Source organism: Lacerta agilis, chromosome 13, assembly GCF_009819535.1.
Source record: "Lacerta agilis isolate rLacAgi1 chromosome 13, rLacAgi1.pri, whole genome shotgun sequence".
In the NCBI taxonomy this organism is placed as follows: Eukaryota; Metazoa; Chordata; class Lepidosauria; order Squamata; family Lacertidae; genus Lacerta; species Lacerta agilis.
The window spans coordinates 39617284-39634674 of NC_046324.1; the positions used below are offsets into that span (position 1 = coordinate 39617284).

The 17391-nt window shown below is 46.4% G+C and overlaps 1 protein-coding gene across 1 annotated transcript; it reads right to left on the reverse strand.

The window, feature by feature from the left end:
* Positions 1–991: 991 nt before the first annotated feature.
* CRYM (crystallin mu) lies at positions 992–16449 on the reverse strand. The gene is made up of 8 exons (XM_033167599.1): positions 16196–16449; positions 12960–13110; positions 11700–11762; positions 10774–10875; positions 7972–8155; positions 3385–3506; positions 2575–2659; positions 992–1176 (listed from the first exon to the last, which is right to left on the reverse strand). The coding sequence occupies exons 1-8, from the start codon at positions 16372–16374 to the stop codon at positions 1112–1114; spliced, it is 951 nt and encodes a 316-aa protein (XP_033023490.1). The 5' UTR covers positions 16375–16449; the 3' UTR covers positions 992–1111.
* Positions 16450–17391: the final 942 nt, after the last annotated feature.

The following is a 17391-nucleotide window of genomic DNA, read 5'->3' on the forward strand; positions in this document are numbered from 1 at the left end:
TTGGAATAAATCTGATCAAAATGCAAACAACAATTTTATCTTTTAGCTGAATTCAGTAAATACCCATTACCAGAGATTTTCAACCAACACAGCCTCAATTCAATTGAAAAATAAAATAAAGTGTAAGAGGGAAAAGTCAGTACGTATTAAAACAATACAAAACGTAGTATTATGTTATTCTATTTTTTAAGCAAATAGCGCTCAAAAGGATTTGACCCACATCACAATTATGATTTTTTTTGCAATCCTCCTTGATCCACTCAATGTCAACGAAAGGCAGAGAAGGTAAGAGAGAATTGCAAATTCTATTTATTATTTTACAACTGTGGCAAGCTTAATCATAGATCAGCCTCTTGAACTATTTCTCATCCTTGAGAAGATATGAAATTAAGCTGCCAAATGGGACTCGAAAAGGTGGTTGGAGCCTATTATTATTATTGATAATAATTTTCAACCTAATGCTTTGCAGCAAGAAATTATATAACCTTCTAAAGATTTTTTTGGGGGGGGTGAACCCCGTGTCTGTTTACATCACAGTGAGCACAAGACAGAATTAAATAGTGTAAATCAAAACCAAAGTGGACAGAAAAAAATATTGGTTATGCATGTCCAAAAATTTGTTTTATTCTATTCTTCTATTTTAACTACTTTGTCCTCAACAGAAATACTATAAAAAATAAAAAGTTATACTGCAATCCTATGCATATTGACTCAAAAGAAAGCACCCCCAAATTCAATGAGATTTTCTCCCATTGTAAGTGGGTATAAGATTGTACAGTCATACCTCGGGTTGAGAATATGATCCATGCAGGAGGCACGTTCGCAACCTGCAGCATTCGCAACCAGCAGCGCCACATCTGTGCATGCGCATGACGCGATTCAGTGCTTCTGTGCATGTATGTGATGTCATTTTGTTCCAGTACTTCCGGGTTCGGCGCAGTCCGCAACCCAAAAACGCGCAACCTGCAGTGTTCGCAACCCAATGTATGACTGTAATGTTATCGTTTTTATTTTTTTAAAAACAGCTCCTGCTATAAGTGGGAATACAACCCTAAATGCTACTTCATTCACAATATTGTTTTGGTGCTTGGATTATTGGAAGATCTTCATTTTAGCTGCCAGCCGACCAGGAATCAAATATCATTTTCGCCGGGACTGTGTCTTCAATCGCCATTCCTAAAATAAACAACAATTAACACCACAGTCAACATGGATGAGGGGAACCCCACAGTATTTTCTGGAGGAAAAGAATGATCAGATCATACACAAGAATTTTAAAATCTGTCACTTCTACTGCATTCAACAATACTCCAAGGAGTCTGCATATTAAGCAAATTTGCATATACATGAGTCCATCTGATACAGATGTGGGGAACCATTAATAATAATAATAATAATAATAATAATAATAATAACAATAATAATAATTTATTATTTATACCCCCGCCCATCTGGCCGGGTCTCCCCAACACCCTCCAGATGTTGAACTCCCACCATCCCTGACCATTGACCATGCTTGCTGGGGCTGATGGGAGTTGTAGTTTAGCAACATCTAGAAGACCCAAGGCTCTAATACTATCTACACCAGCCTTCCCCAGTATGCCGCCATTGAGATGTTGTTAAACTCCAACTTCCACCAGTGCCACCACGCATTTGAAGCACATTAACTTCCCCCAAAGAATCCTGGGAACTGTAGTTTGTTAAGAGGGCTAGGAACTGTAGCTCCCAGAGTTCTTTGGAGGAAGCCGTGTACTTTAAATCAGGGTTTCCCAAACCTGGGTCTCCAGCTGTTTTTTGGGAGGGGGGACTGACCACTGGTCCTGCTAGCTAGGGATGATGGGAGTTGTAGTCCCAAAACAACTGGAGACCCAAGTTTGGGAAACCCCAGGCTAGATGATCCTCATGGTCCCTTCCAATTCTATTATTCAAGTTGTGCCGATTGGCTGATGCCCCCCTTGATGTCACAAAAACCTCCCACCCAGTTCCTGGAATGGTTTTACACTCTTTTAGTTTTTTTTTTTTTAAATGAGGCAAATGAATGAATAAATGTTTAATGTGACAGCCTGCCTGGAAGACAGGGCTATTGGCTACTAGCCACAATGGCCATGTTCTCCTTTCACTGTTGGAGACTGTATGCTTCTGTTGCTGGGAATCGCAAACGGGGAGAGTGCTGTGGTGCACATGCCCTGCTCTAGGGCTTCCCAGAGGCATCTGGTTGGCCTCTGTGAGAACAGGATGCTGGATTTGATGGTCCATTGGCCTGACCCAGCAGGACTCTTGTTAGGTTCTTAAGTCGGGGGGGGGGGGAGGCAGTTACGATCATAGCTCAAGTAGCGTACAAGGACGAACAATACATTGATTCATCTTCGCTTCCCTGTTGATGCTAATCACTTCTGTCTTGTGTCTTCAAGGAGGGAAAGAGGCATGTCTGTCTTTGTTAAATGGGGGGAATCTGTTGTCAGTTTGAAGATAATCACCAGTATTCCCACGCGGTGGGGTGGGGGTGGGGGGTGGGATAAATAATAAAGCGTTGTCTTGCACTCTTATTCATGCACAGCAGGGGGCCATTCTTACCCAGGGACTTGAACACAGTGGTTTCCTCACGCAAAGCTGGTTTTGTTCCCAGCACCACCTCACCTAGCTCTGCATAAATCTTTGCCTGCAAAACAAACACAGACCTTTTGTCATCCTCTGGTTCCACCTTTTTTCTGAGGTTCAGACTGAGCGCGGCATGGCTTTCAAAGCCAAAACAGCACCACAAGTGGAAGGTGTCGAAAGACTTCGGGGAACCTGAGATTTTGCAGGAAATCCTGTGGGGTGAGGTGGGGGAAGAGTTTCGGGTTCTCCCCACGCTGAGCTCTGGCCCTGCCTTTAAAGACAGTTACAAGTTCTTAAGGCTTCTTAAGATTTCAGTCCCCACAGAAAACCAGGCCTGGCACCAGCACTTGGCACCCTCAGGCAGCTAGCAGAGACTGAGGGTCCAGACATCTGCCCTGATGTGTAAACACAGACATCTGTGTAAAGCACCATTTTAACTTCCCCCACAATCCCCCTTGTGTAGAGTCACTCCTGGGGATTGTGGGAAATTAAAATGGCAGCTCCAATGGAAGTAACAATGCTACACAGGGGGATTGTGGGAAATTTAACTTGATGGAACGGTGAGGTAAACCTGTGGGCAGTGCGCCACAAAATATAGGAGTCCTTCAAAAGGTCCTTTGCCAAAGTTTCCCCTCAAACTTGGGGTCACCCCCACAGAAAACTATCGGGAATCTCCAAAAGTATTTGTGGCTACCTCGGGCAGAAGTCTCAAGGACTCACACAAAGTGTATTGGTAAAAGAAGGAGACACACAACTCTCCACCCCCCCCTTCCCCTTCTTGCTTACCCCCGATAAAATGACATCTCCCGATTCACGGATAGCAGCGTCTCTCGAATCGACGTACAACACAGAGTTCCTCATCGCATCATCGTCCAGCTCCCGCCAGTCAGGCCTGCTTGCTCCAACGGCTAAAAGGCAGAAACAAACAAACTGGAGATTTATCTCCCAAGATGAAAAGGGTTAAGACAATCACCACAACCTTATGGGTACAATTTGTTCACAACTGACAATTGCCTTTGAATTACTCTTGCAGAGCAGAAGCGATATTAATGCTTAACACACAAAGGGTGTTAAATGACTCCAGGCTGAACCATGCGCTTCATTCATGCTCTTGTATCATTTACTGTAGCCACATCTACATCATACACTGAAAGCAGTATCATACCACTTTAAACAGAGATGGCTTCCCCCCCAAAGAATCCTGGGTGCTGTAGTTTATTAAGGGTTGTTAGGAGATCCCTATTCTCCTCACAGACCTACAATTCTCATTCCCCCCCCCCCATTTCATATTTATTTTATTTTGCAACACAAACACACATAACACTAAAAAAGAAGAGTATAAAAACTTTTAAAAAAACACAAGAACCATTACAAAACAAATAATGAACATGCAACCATATTTCAGTTCTTCTTTTCTTCTAGTTGGCTTCCTTTGTCCTCAACGCAGGTCTGCTTTCATATTGAGTAAACTGTTTCCTTCTCACTTTGTCCCCCCCCCCCTTTTATTTCTATTTTAAGCTTTTATACCATAATTTGTTTTGCAAAAGTTAATCAGAACAAGCCCGGGTATTAATTTGAGGGCACTGCTTTTTAAGATAATCTCTGTATTTTTCCCATTCTTTTTAATTTTTTTGTTTAGACTGACCCCCTAACTGCAACTGTCATTCTAGCCAACTCAATGTAATCAAATAATTTTTCTTGCCATTCCTTTTTTGTTGGTGCTGTCTCATTTTTCCAATTTTTTTGCAATTAGGGTTCTCGCTGCCACTGTTGCGTAAAGGAATTATTGTCTTGTTTTCCCTAACGATATCTGAATCTAGTATACCCAATAAAAAAGCTTCTTCTTCTTCTTCTTCTTCTTCTTCTTCTTCTTCTTCTTCTTCTTACAATAGTTTGTTTAAATATTTTAATTAACTCTTCATATACCATATGCCAGAAGCCCTTAATTTTGTCACAGGTTCACCTACAATTCTCAATGAAACCTATGAACCCAGACTGGCCCCACCTCCGAGACCGCTTCCCACATAAAATCCTGCCCGCGAAGATGGAACCAGTTCGCTCAGACTGGCTCCATCCATCCTACTCTGGGATAGCTCAGTTGGTAAAGCCTGAGACTCTTAATCTCAGAGTCATGGGTTCGAGCCCCACACTGGTCAAAAGTTTCTTGCATTGCAGGGGGTTGGACTAGATGAGCCTTATGGTCTCTTCCAACTCTTATCATTCTATGGTTATATGATCCCACTTCAAATTCACCCAAGAGCGGAAGTGGCAAGCATACCAAAATAGAGGCAGGGGCTATTTGGTAGCACAAGATCTCCCAGCCCCAAGTCTTCTCCTCACAGTGAGGAAGCCAGACGCTGACCCACTGATTTTGAGTCATATGCCATGGGGAGGGGGACAATTCTGTGGTAAGAATACCCCCTAGCATTTAGATCCTACCTGTTCAGCAACTGAGGCTTCTAGGGCGCCTTACAAAGACATGTCAAAGAGATAAACAACTACCTTACATTCAGAAGACATCTGAAGGCAGCTGTGTTCAGGGAAGTTTTTAATCTGTGATATTTTAATGTATCCTAATATCTGTTGGAAGCCGCCCAGAGTGGCTGGGGAAACCCAGCCAGATGGGCGGGGTACAAATAATAAATTATTATTATTATTACTCAAAAGGAAAACGGGAAACAGGGGGAGGAGGAAAAAGCAAATTCACACATTCTTCTGCTTAACAGTTCTTTAACTTAACAGCTGATGCCACTGGTGGTTCTGGCTGTCTTGCCCTCGATAAAGAACATATAACTGTTTTACATATGTTTGCGAACTGCTTCGGGGTGTCTTGTTGCAAATGAGTCCAGATAAGATCCTGCCATACAGGTCTTCCTTCAGACAACTGGCATGATGTTAGAATCCTCACAAGAGGCAATAGAATCCTACACTACTGGATCAGGGCAGGCTTAGCTATTTGGCAAAGTTTTTTTTTTTTTAACGTACCAATGTGGCACACTTTCAACCCATCATCCGGTTGAAAGCCCTTACACATTTGACAATATTTGATTGCATCACTTGAAATTTTAGGAGAGATTTTGCTGTAGGGGTGTTGTTGTTTTTTTGTTTCCATCCAAAACCTATAATTTTGTTTTCATCCAAAACCTATAATTAAGGAGAATGAGCCACGATCAGTGGATATAAAGAATGCGACAGAAAGCAGCTATACAAAACAGAGAAAGACAATTTTTTTCCCTGAAAACCTGCTCAAGCGTTAGAAATGAGTTCCCTGGGAAGTGTGGTGACGCAAGGATAGGCAGTGCTTTGTTTATGTGTTGCGGTGGTGAACGAGGACACCAATTGTCTCCCAACCCTTCGCAATGTGCCTCTACACAATATGACGAATCCATCAGACAAAGCATTGATTATGAAGGGGCGGGTGGAAATCGGTCAGACAGTGATGAAATCTTGAATTGCACCTCCCATTCGCTTCCATGAATCCCTTTCTATGTCCTTTGCAGACAACGCAGGACAGAAGTGGAGTGGGTGATATGATGCAACAAGATTCTACTCAAGAGAAGAAATTAACGCACACAATTAACTGAGGTTCATTAATCTCAATGGGTCTAATGTAAAGAAAGGAGACATCTGCAGGGACCTTTTAGCCCTGGGAGGTCACTTCGGGAAGTAAAATGAGAATAAACCAGATTTCAAAGAAATTTTCCAAGAAAGAACCGGCGGGTTCTTCATCTGCTGTGAAGGTATTCATCAGAGAATAGAGCCAAACCCTGGAAAGAGATGTGATTGGTCCCCACTCAGAGAACTCACAATGGAAGGAGGAGCCAATTCCTAGAGGCTGAGGTCCCTCCCCCTCCCAATAATATATTTGAGGGGGCTTTCCCTCAAAGTTAATGGGCATTGCTGTTCAAATGGGATGTGTGCGCTGTGTCTTGTGACGGATGGGGCAGGGTGGGGTGGTTCTTACCTAGGGCCCCCCAATATTACAGTATATTCAAATTGGTGCCTCTATCATGAAATTCTGTACTGAGTAATTAGTGAATACAGGTGAGCCTCAGGAATGTTTTTTATGTTTTCTACATTGTGTAGAAGCGAATCCTACCAATTTTAACAGACTGCAGCCCAATGTAAGTGTGCCTCATATCCTTATGGTAAAATGATTAGCGCCGCCTCTTTAAAACCAGTTAATCTGGACCAGCTAATCCTTTGCAAGATGCCAATTAAAGAAAGGTGCTTTTCTTTTTTCCATTTCCAACTAAGCCTATTTCTGGGAGCAATGCTAACACTTTTGTTGAATGTTCACAGCCAATCTTGCACCACACCTAGATCCTTCTGCTCCATGTCTGTCTCATTACTCCACTTATGCTACTGCTTCAGACTGTTTCTTGGCAAGAAAGGCTTGTTGTCACCGCCGACCAGCTGATAAGAGCATATATACTTAAGAGTCTGGTGGATCAGGTCGATGGCCCATCTAGTCCAGCCTCCTGTTCTCACGGTGGCCAACCAGATGCCTGTGGGAAAGTCTCCAAGCAGGACCTGAAGCCACGGTTCTCTCCCCTTCCTGTAAAGGTAAAGGTAAAGGGACCCCTGACCATTAGGTCCAGTTGCAGACGACTTTGGGGTTGCGGTGCTCATCTTGCTTTAGTGGCTGAGGGAGCCGGCGTACAGCTTCCGGGTCATGTGGCCAGCATGACTAAGCCGCTTCTGGCGAACCAGAGCAGCGCACGGAAACGCCGTTTACCTTCCCGCCAGAGTGGTACCTATTTATCTACTTGCACTTTGACGTGCTTTCGAACTGCTAGGTTGGCAGGAGCAGGGACCGAGCAACAGGAGCTCAACCCATCGTGGGGATTCGAACTGCTGACCTTCTGATCATCAAGCCCTAGGCTCTGTGGTTTAACCCACAGCACCACCCGCGTCCTGTAGTTGCCAGCAAATGGTACGCAAAAGCATTACTACCTCTGACCATGGAGGCAGAGCATAGCCATCATGGCGAACAGCCATCAATTTTCCTCTCCTCCATCATGGTGATATCAGGAGATGGACAAGTGAGTGGCTTTGCCCAGCTGAGATGTTGGCCAGGAAGATGGAACCAAGGATCCTGACCCCTTGCTTTAAATCCTTCAGTAAAGGAGAGTCCATCACTTCCAAAGGAGCCTGCTTCTGGGTTGAACAGCTCAAATTATTTGGAAGCTCTTCCTAACGTTTAGCCAAAAAAACCCTCCCTTGTCTCTTTAAGGAGTTGTTTTGGAACACCAGAAAACAGGTCCCATTTCCGCTAGTATTTGGACCTTATCATGCTGCCTGGATCCAACAAAGTCAAACATCCTTTAAGTAACCAGAGAGAGAGAAATCCATACACAAAGCATACATTACCGTTGATATGGGCCCCGGGCTTCACCCATTCTCCATGCAAAATTGGCTTTGTTGCCATTGTGACTGTTACAATCACGTCCGCCCCAGTGACAGCCTCCTGAGCAGAAGAGCAGACTTGGACCGGCCCATGAACTGAGCGAGCAAACTTCTCTGCCTTCTCCTTGGTCCGATTCCAGATCTTCACCTACAACGGAAATGGAGCGGCTGGTTTTTGACCCTCTCGGGGACTACATAAAACCTTGGCCTCAAGGAAGTCCTACAACATGGACGGGGGACCTGTGGAAACTTTTCCAGGAGAGTGTAAACACAAGAAAATGCATAAAATTAATTTGCCAGTCCCTAATGCATTCCTCGACCATGCTTGACCTCATGCAATGGCAGTGAGGTCCAGGACTCCAGGACCAGGTAAAAGAAGCAGCAACGTGCAATCAGAAGATGGACAGTGGCTTCAAGTGTTATAACAGGGTATTTTATATCCCTAGGATCATAGAATTGGAAGGAAACTGGAAGGTACCCCAAGGGTCATCTAGTCCAATCCCTTGCAATGCAGGAATCATCCCTGACAGATGGCCATCCAACCCATTTGAAAACCTCCAATGAAGGAGAGTCCACCATCTTCCCATGCACAGTCTTACCTTGGTTGACGAACGCCTTGGGAGTCAAACGTTTCGGCTCCCAAATGCCGCAAACCCGGAAGTGAGTGTTCCGGTTTGCGAACATTCTTTTGGAACCCGAATGTGGCTTCCATGGCTTCTGACTGGCTGCAGGAGCTTCCTGCAGCCAATCGGAAGCTGCACCTTGGTTTCTGAACATTTTGGAAGTCGAATGGACTTCTGGAACGGATTCCGTTCGGCTTCCAAGTTATGACTGTAGTCCTTTCCACCATCGAACAGCTCTGACTGTCAGAGAGTTTTTCCCTAAAATTTAGTTAGAATCTCCTTTCTTGTCATTTGAATCCATTGGCTCAGATCCTAACCTTTGGAGCATCAGAAAACAAGCTTGCTCCATCTTCCATGTGCCAGCCCTTGGGATGTTTGAATATGGCTCTCATATGTCCACTCAGATTTTGAACCAGCCAACCCTAGGCTTCTTAGGGGTCTATTTTTTGCTCTAAGAGGTGAGAAGAAAGGTGGGTGGTCTCCTGCCTCCGGAGCTGAATGTTATTAATGCCTCTGCAGCTGAATGGTATTCTTGTAATTGCTGTCACCTCAAATGGGCCCAGCCAGCCAAGGAGATAAGCAGGTGTCAACAATCGGTGCTCACACTCTAAGGAGGCCAGGCCAGAATGTCTACAAAGTAATCCCAACCTTTCCTTACACTCTCCTCCCTTGTAGCACCAGGCCAGGCCTTGCCACCCCCCACCAGGCACTAATCTGGCACAGGATCCCTGATCCCAGCAAAAACAACAGAGAGTTCATTTCTGGAACTGAAAATAAATCCCCAGGCTACATCTTTAGCAGCTTTGAAGAACATGGGAATCATGGAAGTCAATTTGCTGGCAACGATTTCTTTTTTGATCCCTGTAATGCTGATGCTGACTTTGTTCTCTATCTGATTTTCTCCGCAGGATGAGTAGAAGTGAAAGAAGAAAATAGAAATTAACTCTGTAAGCCAGACTGTTGAAAGAGAAATTTATACAATATTGTAGTATACCTAAGAACCCTTGATAATTGGTTCTATTTTATCAATGCCGCAGCCTCTACTAAAATGTCTTATTCTTTCTTTGCAAAGCTGGGGGCTGGGAGAACAAATCCCTGAGAGGCTGAGGTACCCTCAGAGATATCTTCTTCCTTAACTCTATGCCGTGATTTACACTTGGCTCCAGCTGGTGAATTTTGGGGTTCCTAAGAAACAAAGCTGGGACATGGGTGGCACTGTGGGTTAAACCACTGAGCCTAGGGCTTGCTGATCAGAAGGTCGGCGGTTCGAATCCCCGCAACGGGGTGAGTTCCCGTTGCTTGATCCTAGCTCTTGCCCACCTAGCAGTTCGAAAGCACATCAAAGTGCAAGTAGATAAATAGGTACCGCTCCGGCAGGAAGGTAAATGGCATTTCTGTGCACTGCTCTGGTTCGCCAGAAGCGGCTTAGTCATGCTGGCCACATGACCCGGAAGCTGTACGCCAGCTCCCTCGGCCATTAACGCAGGATGATGCTGCAACCCCAGAGTCGGACATGACTGGACCTAATGGTCAGGGGTCCCTTTACCTTTACCTTTAAGAAACAAAGCAGATCCCACAATCTTGCAGTATGCCCACCCCTGATTAAGAGATTAAGGGGGGAGGCAGTGGTGGAGGAAGCCGTTTGGGCGCCTGGGGTGGCACACCCAGGGGTGCGGCGAGCAGCCCATAGGGGTGGAGTGCACTGCGGGGCCTCCGGAGTCTGCCTGCGTCTTCCCACTCAGTTGCCCTACAGCTGGGGGGGAGGCAGTGGGGGGACTGTTTGGGGCAGTGCGGAGCCTGTGGGCGCCCAAGCCACCGAGTCACTCCCAGGAGAGACACGTGGCTCAGGCGCGCTGCAGGCCCCGCGGTGAGTGCCGCCTGCCATTTTGTCACCCCCTCAGTGCTGACACCCAGGGCGGCCTGCACCCATTGCACCTTCCTTCCTCTGCCCCTGGGGTGAGGGACCAAAAGGTGCCAGAGAAATCAACAGGTACTCTGTGCATGCTAGAAATGCCTAAGGCAGAGGCTATTGCCGAGTGGTAAATTGGTTAAAAATATATATATATATATATATATATATATATATATATATATATATATATATATATATATATATAAATATTGGTTTAATTGAACTTCCTACCTCCTTAAACGAGAACATCTCTGTGAAAATCTCGTAGTGGCTGTAGGCTTGAGCACCAGCTCCTAGGATACACAGCACTTCAGAATCCTCCGGCATTAAGAACTGAAAATATATCCAACAGGGGAGGGTAAAAAACTTGTTCATATGGCACCTTTCATATTAACAACTTTTGCCAACCCTAAAGTCCATGGCCTTCTATCAGGGGTGGGGAACACCCAGCCTGCAGGTCAATCCTGGCCTGCTGGACAGGGGGGTTTCCAATTTGGCCCACCATGCCATTTTCCAGGGCCATTTTTACCCAGAGGTGCAAGGCACCCGGAGCACCAAATTCTGGGGGGCACCAGGCGCCCACGGCTGAAGCCACCTAAGCTCTTAACTATCTACCTGTTATGAAATAATAAATAATTTTGATCAAGCTAGAAAAACAAAATACATATATACCTAGGTATTACCGAAATGTATACCTACTGTTTCACTAAAGGACTTTCGGCTTTGTGTGCTCATTTACCAAAGATGCACCGCGCCAGTGGCAGCGCTTGTCATTCACAATGGCGGCACTTGTCAGACTCAACGGCGGCTCTTGACATTAACATTTGAAATTAACTTTTACATCAAAATATTATGTTAGGTGCCTAAACAATACTTATAAGTTTAAGTGTGGTGGTGTTGCATACTTAAGTATAAGTGTATTGTAAATAAATGAGCAAATAAAAAAAATTGTTTCTTTTTCCGCCCTCCTTTCGTAAACAAGAGATAAGGCGTAAGCGTGGTGTCTGACATAAGCATAATAAAATTTAGGGGCTAAACTAAATTTGGGGGCGCTGGGCGGATCTTTGCATCCTGGCGGCGCATATGGTAAAGACGGCGCTGCCGTATTCCCCAAACCACAGTCCCTTTCTTCATCCCACTTAATAAAAAGCACCCACCTTGGTGGCTATCGCAGAAACAGCCGCCGTCCGCTTGGCTGTTATGACGCTACCATCCATGACCTTTCCAAAGGAGAACATCAAACAGAACGAAAAGAAAAACATCAAGATGCAAGTTCAGTACAAAATGCTATTCCTCAGGCGGACAAGGCCCATCCATGCAACACCTTAAAGTTGTATCATGCCACTTTAAACCGTCATGGCTTCCTCCCAAAGGATCCTGGGAAGTGTGGCTTGTTAAGCTGAGCGGCATTAGGAGATTCCTGTTCCCTGCAGAGAGCTACAATTCCCAGATTGGATTGACAATATAATAATAATAATAATAATAATTTTTTATTTGTATACCGCCTTCTATCTTACGATACTCAAGGCGGTTTACAAGCAGAAGAAACAAAAAATGTACATCAAGTAACAATACAATGCAATAAAAAATGTGATAATAAAACAAAACTTTAAGCAACCTACATCAAAAAGTAACATTCAACAATTATTGGTAATATAAAATAATATCAACATATAAAAGTTAAACAGAAATCCACTCAACATTTACAATAAACAATTTCTAAACTAATCAATAAAACATCAGCAAGCCACAGTACATTAAATACAATACAAATTGAGAAGCAAAGACTAGAAGGTGGGGCAAGGCAGGTGGAAAGAGGCCTCTCCCCTCACAGTTCTTCTTCCAGGACCAGCTCCCTTCTGAGGACTCCTAGGGCCAGAGGGTGGGGCAAGCCAGGTGGAAGGAGGCCTTGCCTGATGGAGTCTCTCCCCTCACAGTCCTTCCTCCAGGACCAGCTCCCTTATGAAGAGTCCCAAGGCCAGGGGGTGGGGCAAGGCAGGTGGAAGGAGGCCTTGTCTGATGGAATCAATCCCTCCTCCAAGGGAATACCCCTCACGCATTGATAGAGGTGGGGGCCATGCTCTTCTCCGCCCTACATGTGCCAGGCAGTGGTGTCTAGGGCCCTTTGGGATTGATTGGGAGGGAGGCAAGGAGTCCAACAGTAGGTGGCGCCAGAGATAATGACAGGCGGAGCCTGTCTATCCCCTACTTTTGTCCCCACCTCCTACCTGATGGGTTCTGCAAGCACAACTCTGAGATTAGGGAGGAGGAGGAGAAAGCTGACAGCTGGGGCCGCCTCCTGGACCGAGTGCAAGGGGAAAGGCAGGTAGGTAGGCAGTCAGCTGGTTGAGGGCAGCCTGAGGTTGGTGGGGCTAAAGCGGTTCAAGTTGTGCTCACTGTTGCCTTGGGAGACTTACAGCTTTGAGAGTGCCGTTGCTTGGCTCAAACAGGAGCACTGTTGCTTGATGGGAAGGAACTGCAGGATCCGCCGTGTGCTCATAAAAGGTCACCAGCTTGGTTGTCAAAGCGTCATCTTTGGCGCTGTAGGCAGGCATGATCCCTAAAAAGCTTACAAGCAGAAGACAGAGGCAGTGCGATGATCATTCAAGTGTGGTCTGTTCCCGCACCAACTAAGCTAGCAAGTTAATCTAAAACTTTAAAGAAAGTGTAATGAATAACTTAAGCCACCAGGGCTGGCACAAGGTTCGAGGGCTCTTTCATAAGTGCTGGCCAGTGCGGCCATCTGCTTTTAGTGGTGCCCCTCTGGGAGGAGTCCTAGGAAGCTTATTTTCATGGTGCCAGCAGCTCCAGGAGGTAAGAGTTTTCCCCTGCCAATGCCCTCATTGGCACATACTGCCAAGCCAATGCCTGGCACATGGGGGGGACCAGAGATTTCCTACCCCTGTTTTATAGGCAGCCCAAGGCAGGTGTCAGTGAAAGGCCTTGGCGATCATTTCTTTGTTCATTTCTTTATTGAATTTTTACCCTGCCTTTCCTCCCAAAGGAGCCCAGAGTGGCAAACGCTCAAGCAAATCGCCACAGATGCAACTTGTTTTCTCTTCCCCCCCCCCCATAAAAACGCAGGCTAAGCTTTTGAAACAATTTAAGGTTCAGCAAAGCAGGTTGGCAGGTCTGCTGTGGGTAAGTGAATTTGGAGAGCAGCACTTCCACGGAGCCAGTACACAGACAGACACACACACACACACACAGTTGCCACAATAAATATGTTCTCATCTTCTAGTAGACCGCAAGGCTCCTGACTGTCATTATCAACAGCTCACAATTTGCTTAGCTCATTTTTATGTGCTTGGGTGACTGAATTCTACTTGGAAAGAACAACAATTTAGAAGTGTACAGAGTCAATCAAAGCAGAAACCCGAGTGCCATCAGCACAGTCAGCATTTATGACAGCAGCATCTGGGCACAGCAAGGAGTTTGGGGACACCCTAGGGTGCAACCATAACACCCTGATTAATGTCAAAAGCACAGGCAGTGAAGAAACTGGTGCAGAGAGTCCCAAAAATGGGCACTATGGGGTGTGCGGCAGAGCTGGGTCAGCCACAGATCTGCAGGATCCTAAGCCAATAGGTTTCCCAGGGAAGGGCTCAATTACACCAGCTTGAAAGATTACCAACAAAATGTTCCTACATCTTCCAACTTGGCCAGCAGGGCTGCGGATGCTTCCTAGGCTGGCTTCATTAACTACAAACCTTGAATTTTTGGGTCCCCTCCATACGGGTGCCAAAGTTTTGCAGCCGCTTTGTAGTGTGCCACACCCCTAAATGAGTAATTGATACATCAAGCTGCAGTTCAAAGTTAACACCCAGAAATCCAACGTTGTCCAATTCACTCCAAACTGGTGCCAAAGTTTTATAGCTGTGTTGTAGGGTTTTGCTTGCAGTTAATGAAGCTTCCCAGGCCCCATTCCAAGAATTCTCTGCCCCCATCTACGATCCTATGTCCACTTTCCTAGGAGTAAGCCCCATTGAACTCAACAGGGTTTACTTCAGAGAGCACACAGAGGCACAGAATTATAGAGTTGGAGCATACCCAAAGGGTCATCTAGTCCCCAATGCTGGAATCACCTGTGCAGGCATCCACTCAAATGTGCGTTCATGGACTCTATGGTTCAAAAGGGAACAAAATGGGGAAAGTACAGCCTTTGATGAGGGACGTGGGTGGCGCTGTGGTCTAAACCACTGAGCCTAGGGCTTGCTGTTCGGAAGGTCGGGCAGTTCGAATCCCTGCGACGGGATGAGCTCCCGTTGTTGGGTCCCTGCTCCTGCCCACCTAGCAGTTCGAAAGCACGTCAGAGTGCAAGTAGATAAATAGGTACCGCTCGGCGGGAAGGTAAACGGCGTTTCCGTGCGCTGCTCTGGTTCGCCAGAAGCGGTTTAGTCATGCTGGCCACGTGACCCGGAAGCTGTACGCCAGCTCCCTCAGCCAGTAAAGCAAGATGAGCGCCGCAACCCCAGAGTCGTCTGTGACTGGACTTAACAGACAGGGGTACCTTTACAGCCTTTGGTGACTGTAGGTAAAGATTTTCTAAAAAGCAAAAGTGACCCATTCTATGCATGTTCATTCACAAAGCTGGATCTAGGCGATAGTTCTGCTTAGAGCAGACCCCATGAAATCAATTGAACTTTAAGTTAGTAACTGCCGAGAGCACAATTCAGCATTACTCACTCCCTTTCTTCCCTGTGCAGTGAAAACAGCAATTGCTTTTATTATGTACACATTATGAAATTCAGCAAAATAAAACCCAACAGTTATATGACTATGCTTGAAACTGGTTTGTACATGCCTGATTGGATTCCTTATTTTGTTGCACTTACTTTACTGAACGTTAGCATGTGCCAATTTAAATATATATATGGTTTTAAACTTGTAAATTGTGTGTAAGAATAGTTATTTCTTCTTCGTTGTTTGTCTTTTTTTATTGCTAAGTTGCCCCACCGATGTCAACACATCTACTCAAAGCGTGACTAACAACACGATTTTTAACCATGCCTACTCAAAAGGAAGCTTTATTGAATGCACAGGGAGCTCATTTCCAGGTAAAGTGGGTTTAGGATCATAGCAGGCTATGTCTGGATCCAACCTATGACCAGATCCCATGGATTTACTCCCAGGGAAGCCCACAGAGTGCTGCCAGCACAGAAAGATCCCAGTTTATCCGTAACCAACTTTAGTCGTTCTGGGAGCTGACCCGCGGCTGAAATTATTGGAACGAATTCCACCGGGTTTCCTCTTATGTAAGACTTAGTTGGATTGCATTCAACTAACTTGTACTCAGAGCGGACTAGTTAATAAGCGTGAATAAGTTGCGTCCATTAAATCCAATGGGTCTACTCTGATAGTAGCAGTAACTTCAATCCAGGAGTGCCAGCTTGGCCCCGAGACCGTGGGTGCCCTGGGTCGTGGGTGCCAGGTACGCTGTACCGAAATGTGTGGGTGCCCGGCCTCTTCATATGGAGTTTTGTGGGCGCTCGGGCACCCAGAGCCCCAAGGAGTTAGCACCTACCCTTGAATCCCATCCATTATCTTTATTGCATAAGTCAATAAATCGATGCATCCCCCCCGCAAAAAAAACCCCACACCATCTGGGTATATACCTTGCAGGAGATCCCCCCTCCCTATCCTGGGTCCTCACCCGCTGTACTTCTGGATCGGCACCACGGTGCGCACCGGCTGCACGACGCCTCCCTCGGCGCCGCGGGAGAAGTTGGCCAGGGCCGTGGCCAGAGCGGGGATGAGCCGGCTGGTGGCGGGGAAATGCTTCTCCACTTCTTCGGCCGACAGGAAAACGGGAGGAGGCACAGCGTGGCTCATGGTGGGGACTGCGGAGAGCAGAGGCGTCGGCGCCCGGTCACTGGCGGAGGAAGCGCATCACCCCCCGCAGCGCGATCCCGGCCGGTGGGGTTCCATCGCGACTGCCCCGCCCCCGCAGGCGGCACCCCCGCCCCCCAGAACGCGCCCCCGCCTGCTCTCCGCCCCGTCTCGCCGCCCTTCCAGCAGCCCGAGAGGCGGCGGCGCCCAGCACCCCCTGGCGCCCGAGACGCCTGCTGCTCCAGACGGAGCTGGGGGCTTGGCCTCGCCTTGCCTGGTCCGGGACCTCTGAGCAGGGAACCCCCATGAAGGTCCTTGTAGGGTTGCCAGCTTTGATCTGGCAAAATACAGCAACACCCCCCCCCCCAAATCTGGTGCTGAAGTGACTTCAAAGCAATCCATTGCAGCAGCAGCAGCCCAACCAGATGCACTTGGCTACCCAGAGCTGTCCACATTGCTTAAGCTTTTTGGGTCTACTAGACCCAAATGGAGTCGCACGACTCAAATTGATGGTTATTTTTATTGTATATATTTCAAAAGTCCCAAAGTTTGAGAGTCAGCAGCACGGGTGTTGTAAAGGTGTGGGGATCTGTCAAAGAACAACCCCACTGAAGAAGGCAACAGTGGTTACCCAGACCTTGTTGTCAGTTGTGAAGGTTAGTCATGCCTGTTGATTTCGATGGGTTGCCCGTAGCTAACTTTTACTCATAGTTGACCTGTTGATGCTAATAGAGCTAAGTTAACCATGTCTTAATTTCAATGGGTCTACTCTGTGCTCCTGGTTGTTTCTTGACAAGTGGGTGGCAGTTTCTGGGTGGTAGTTCCGCAATGCACCTTTACAAAAGAAATGAAATAGAGCATGCTTTAGAACAGCTGCAGCTTTCGCTCCCGATCCTCGAGAATTAAAGCAATGTGAAGATTTATCAGAAGAATTAAGGTTAGATATCCTTTCTTCTTCAAATGCAAGGGGGTGGAGAGAGAAAATCAAATTTGCGAAACACTCGTGGAGAGCCAGCCCGC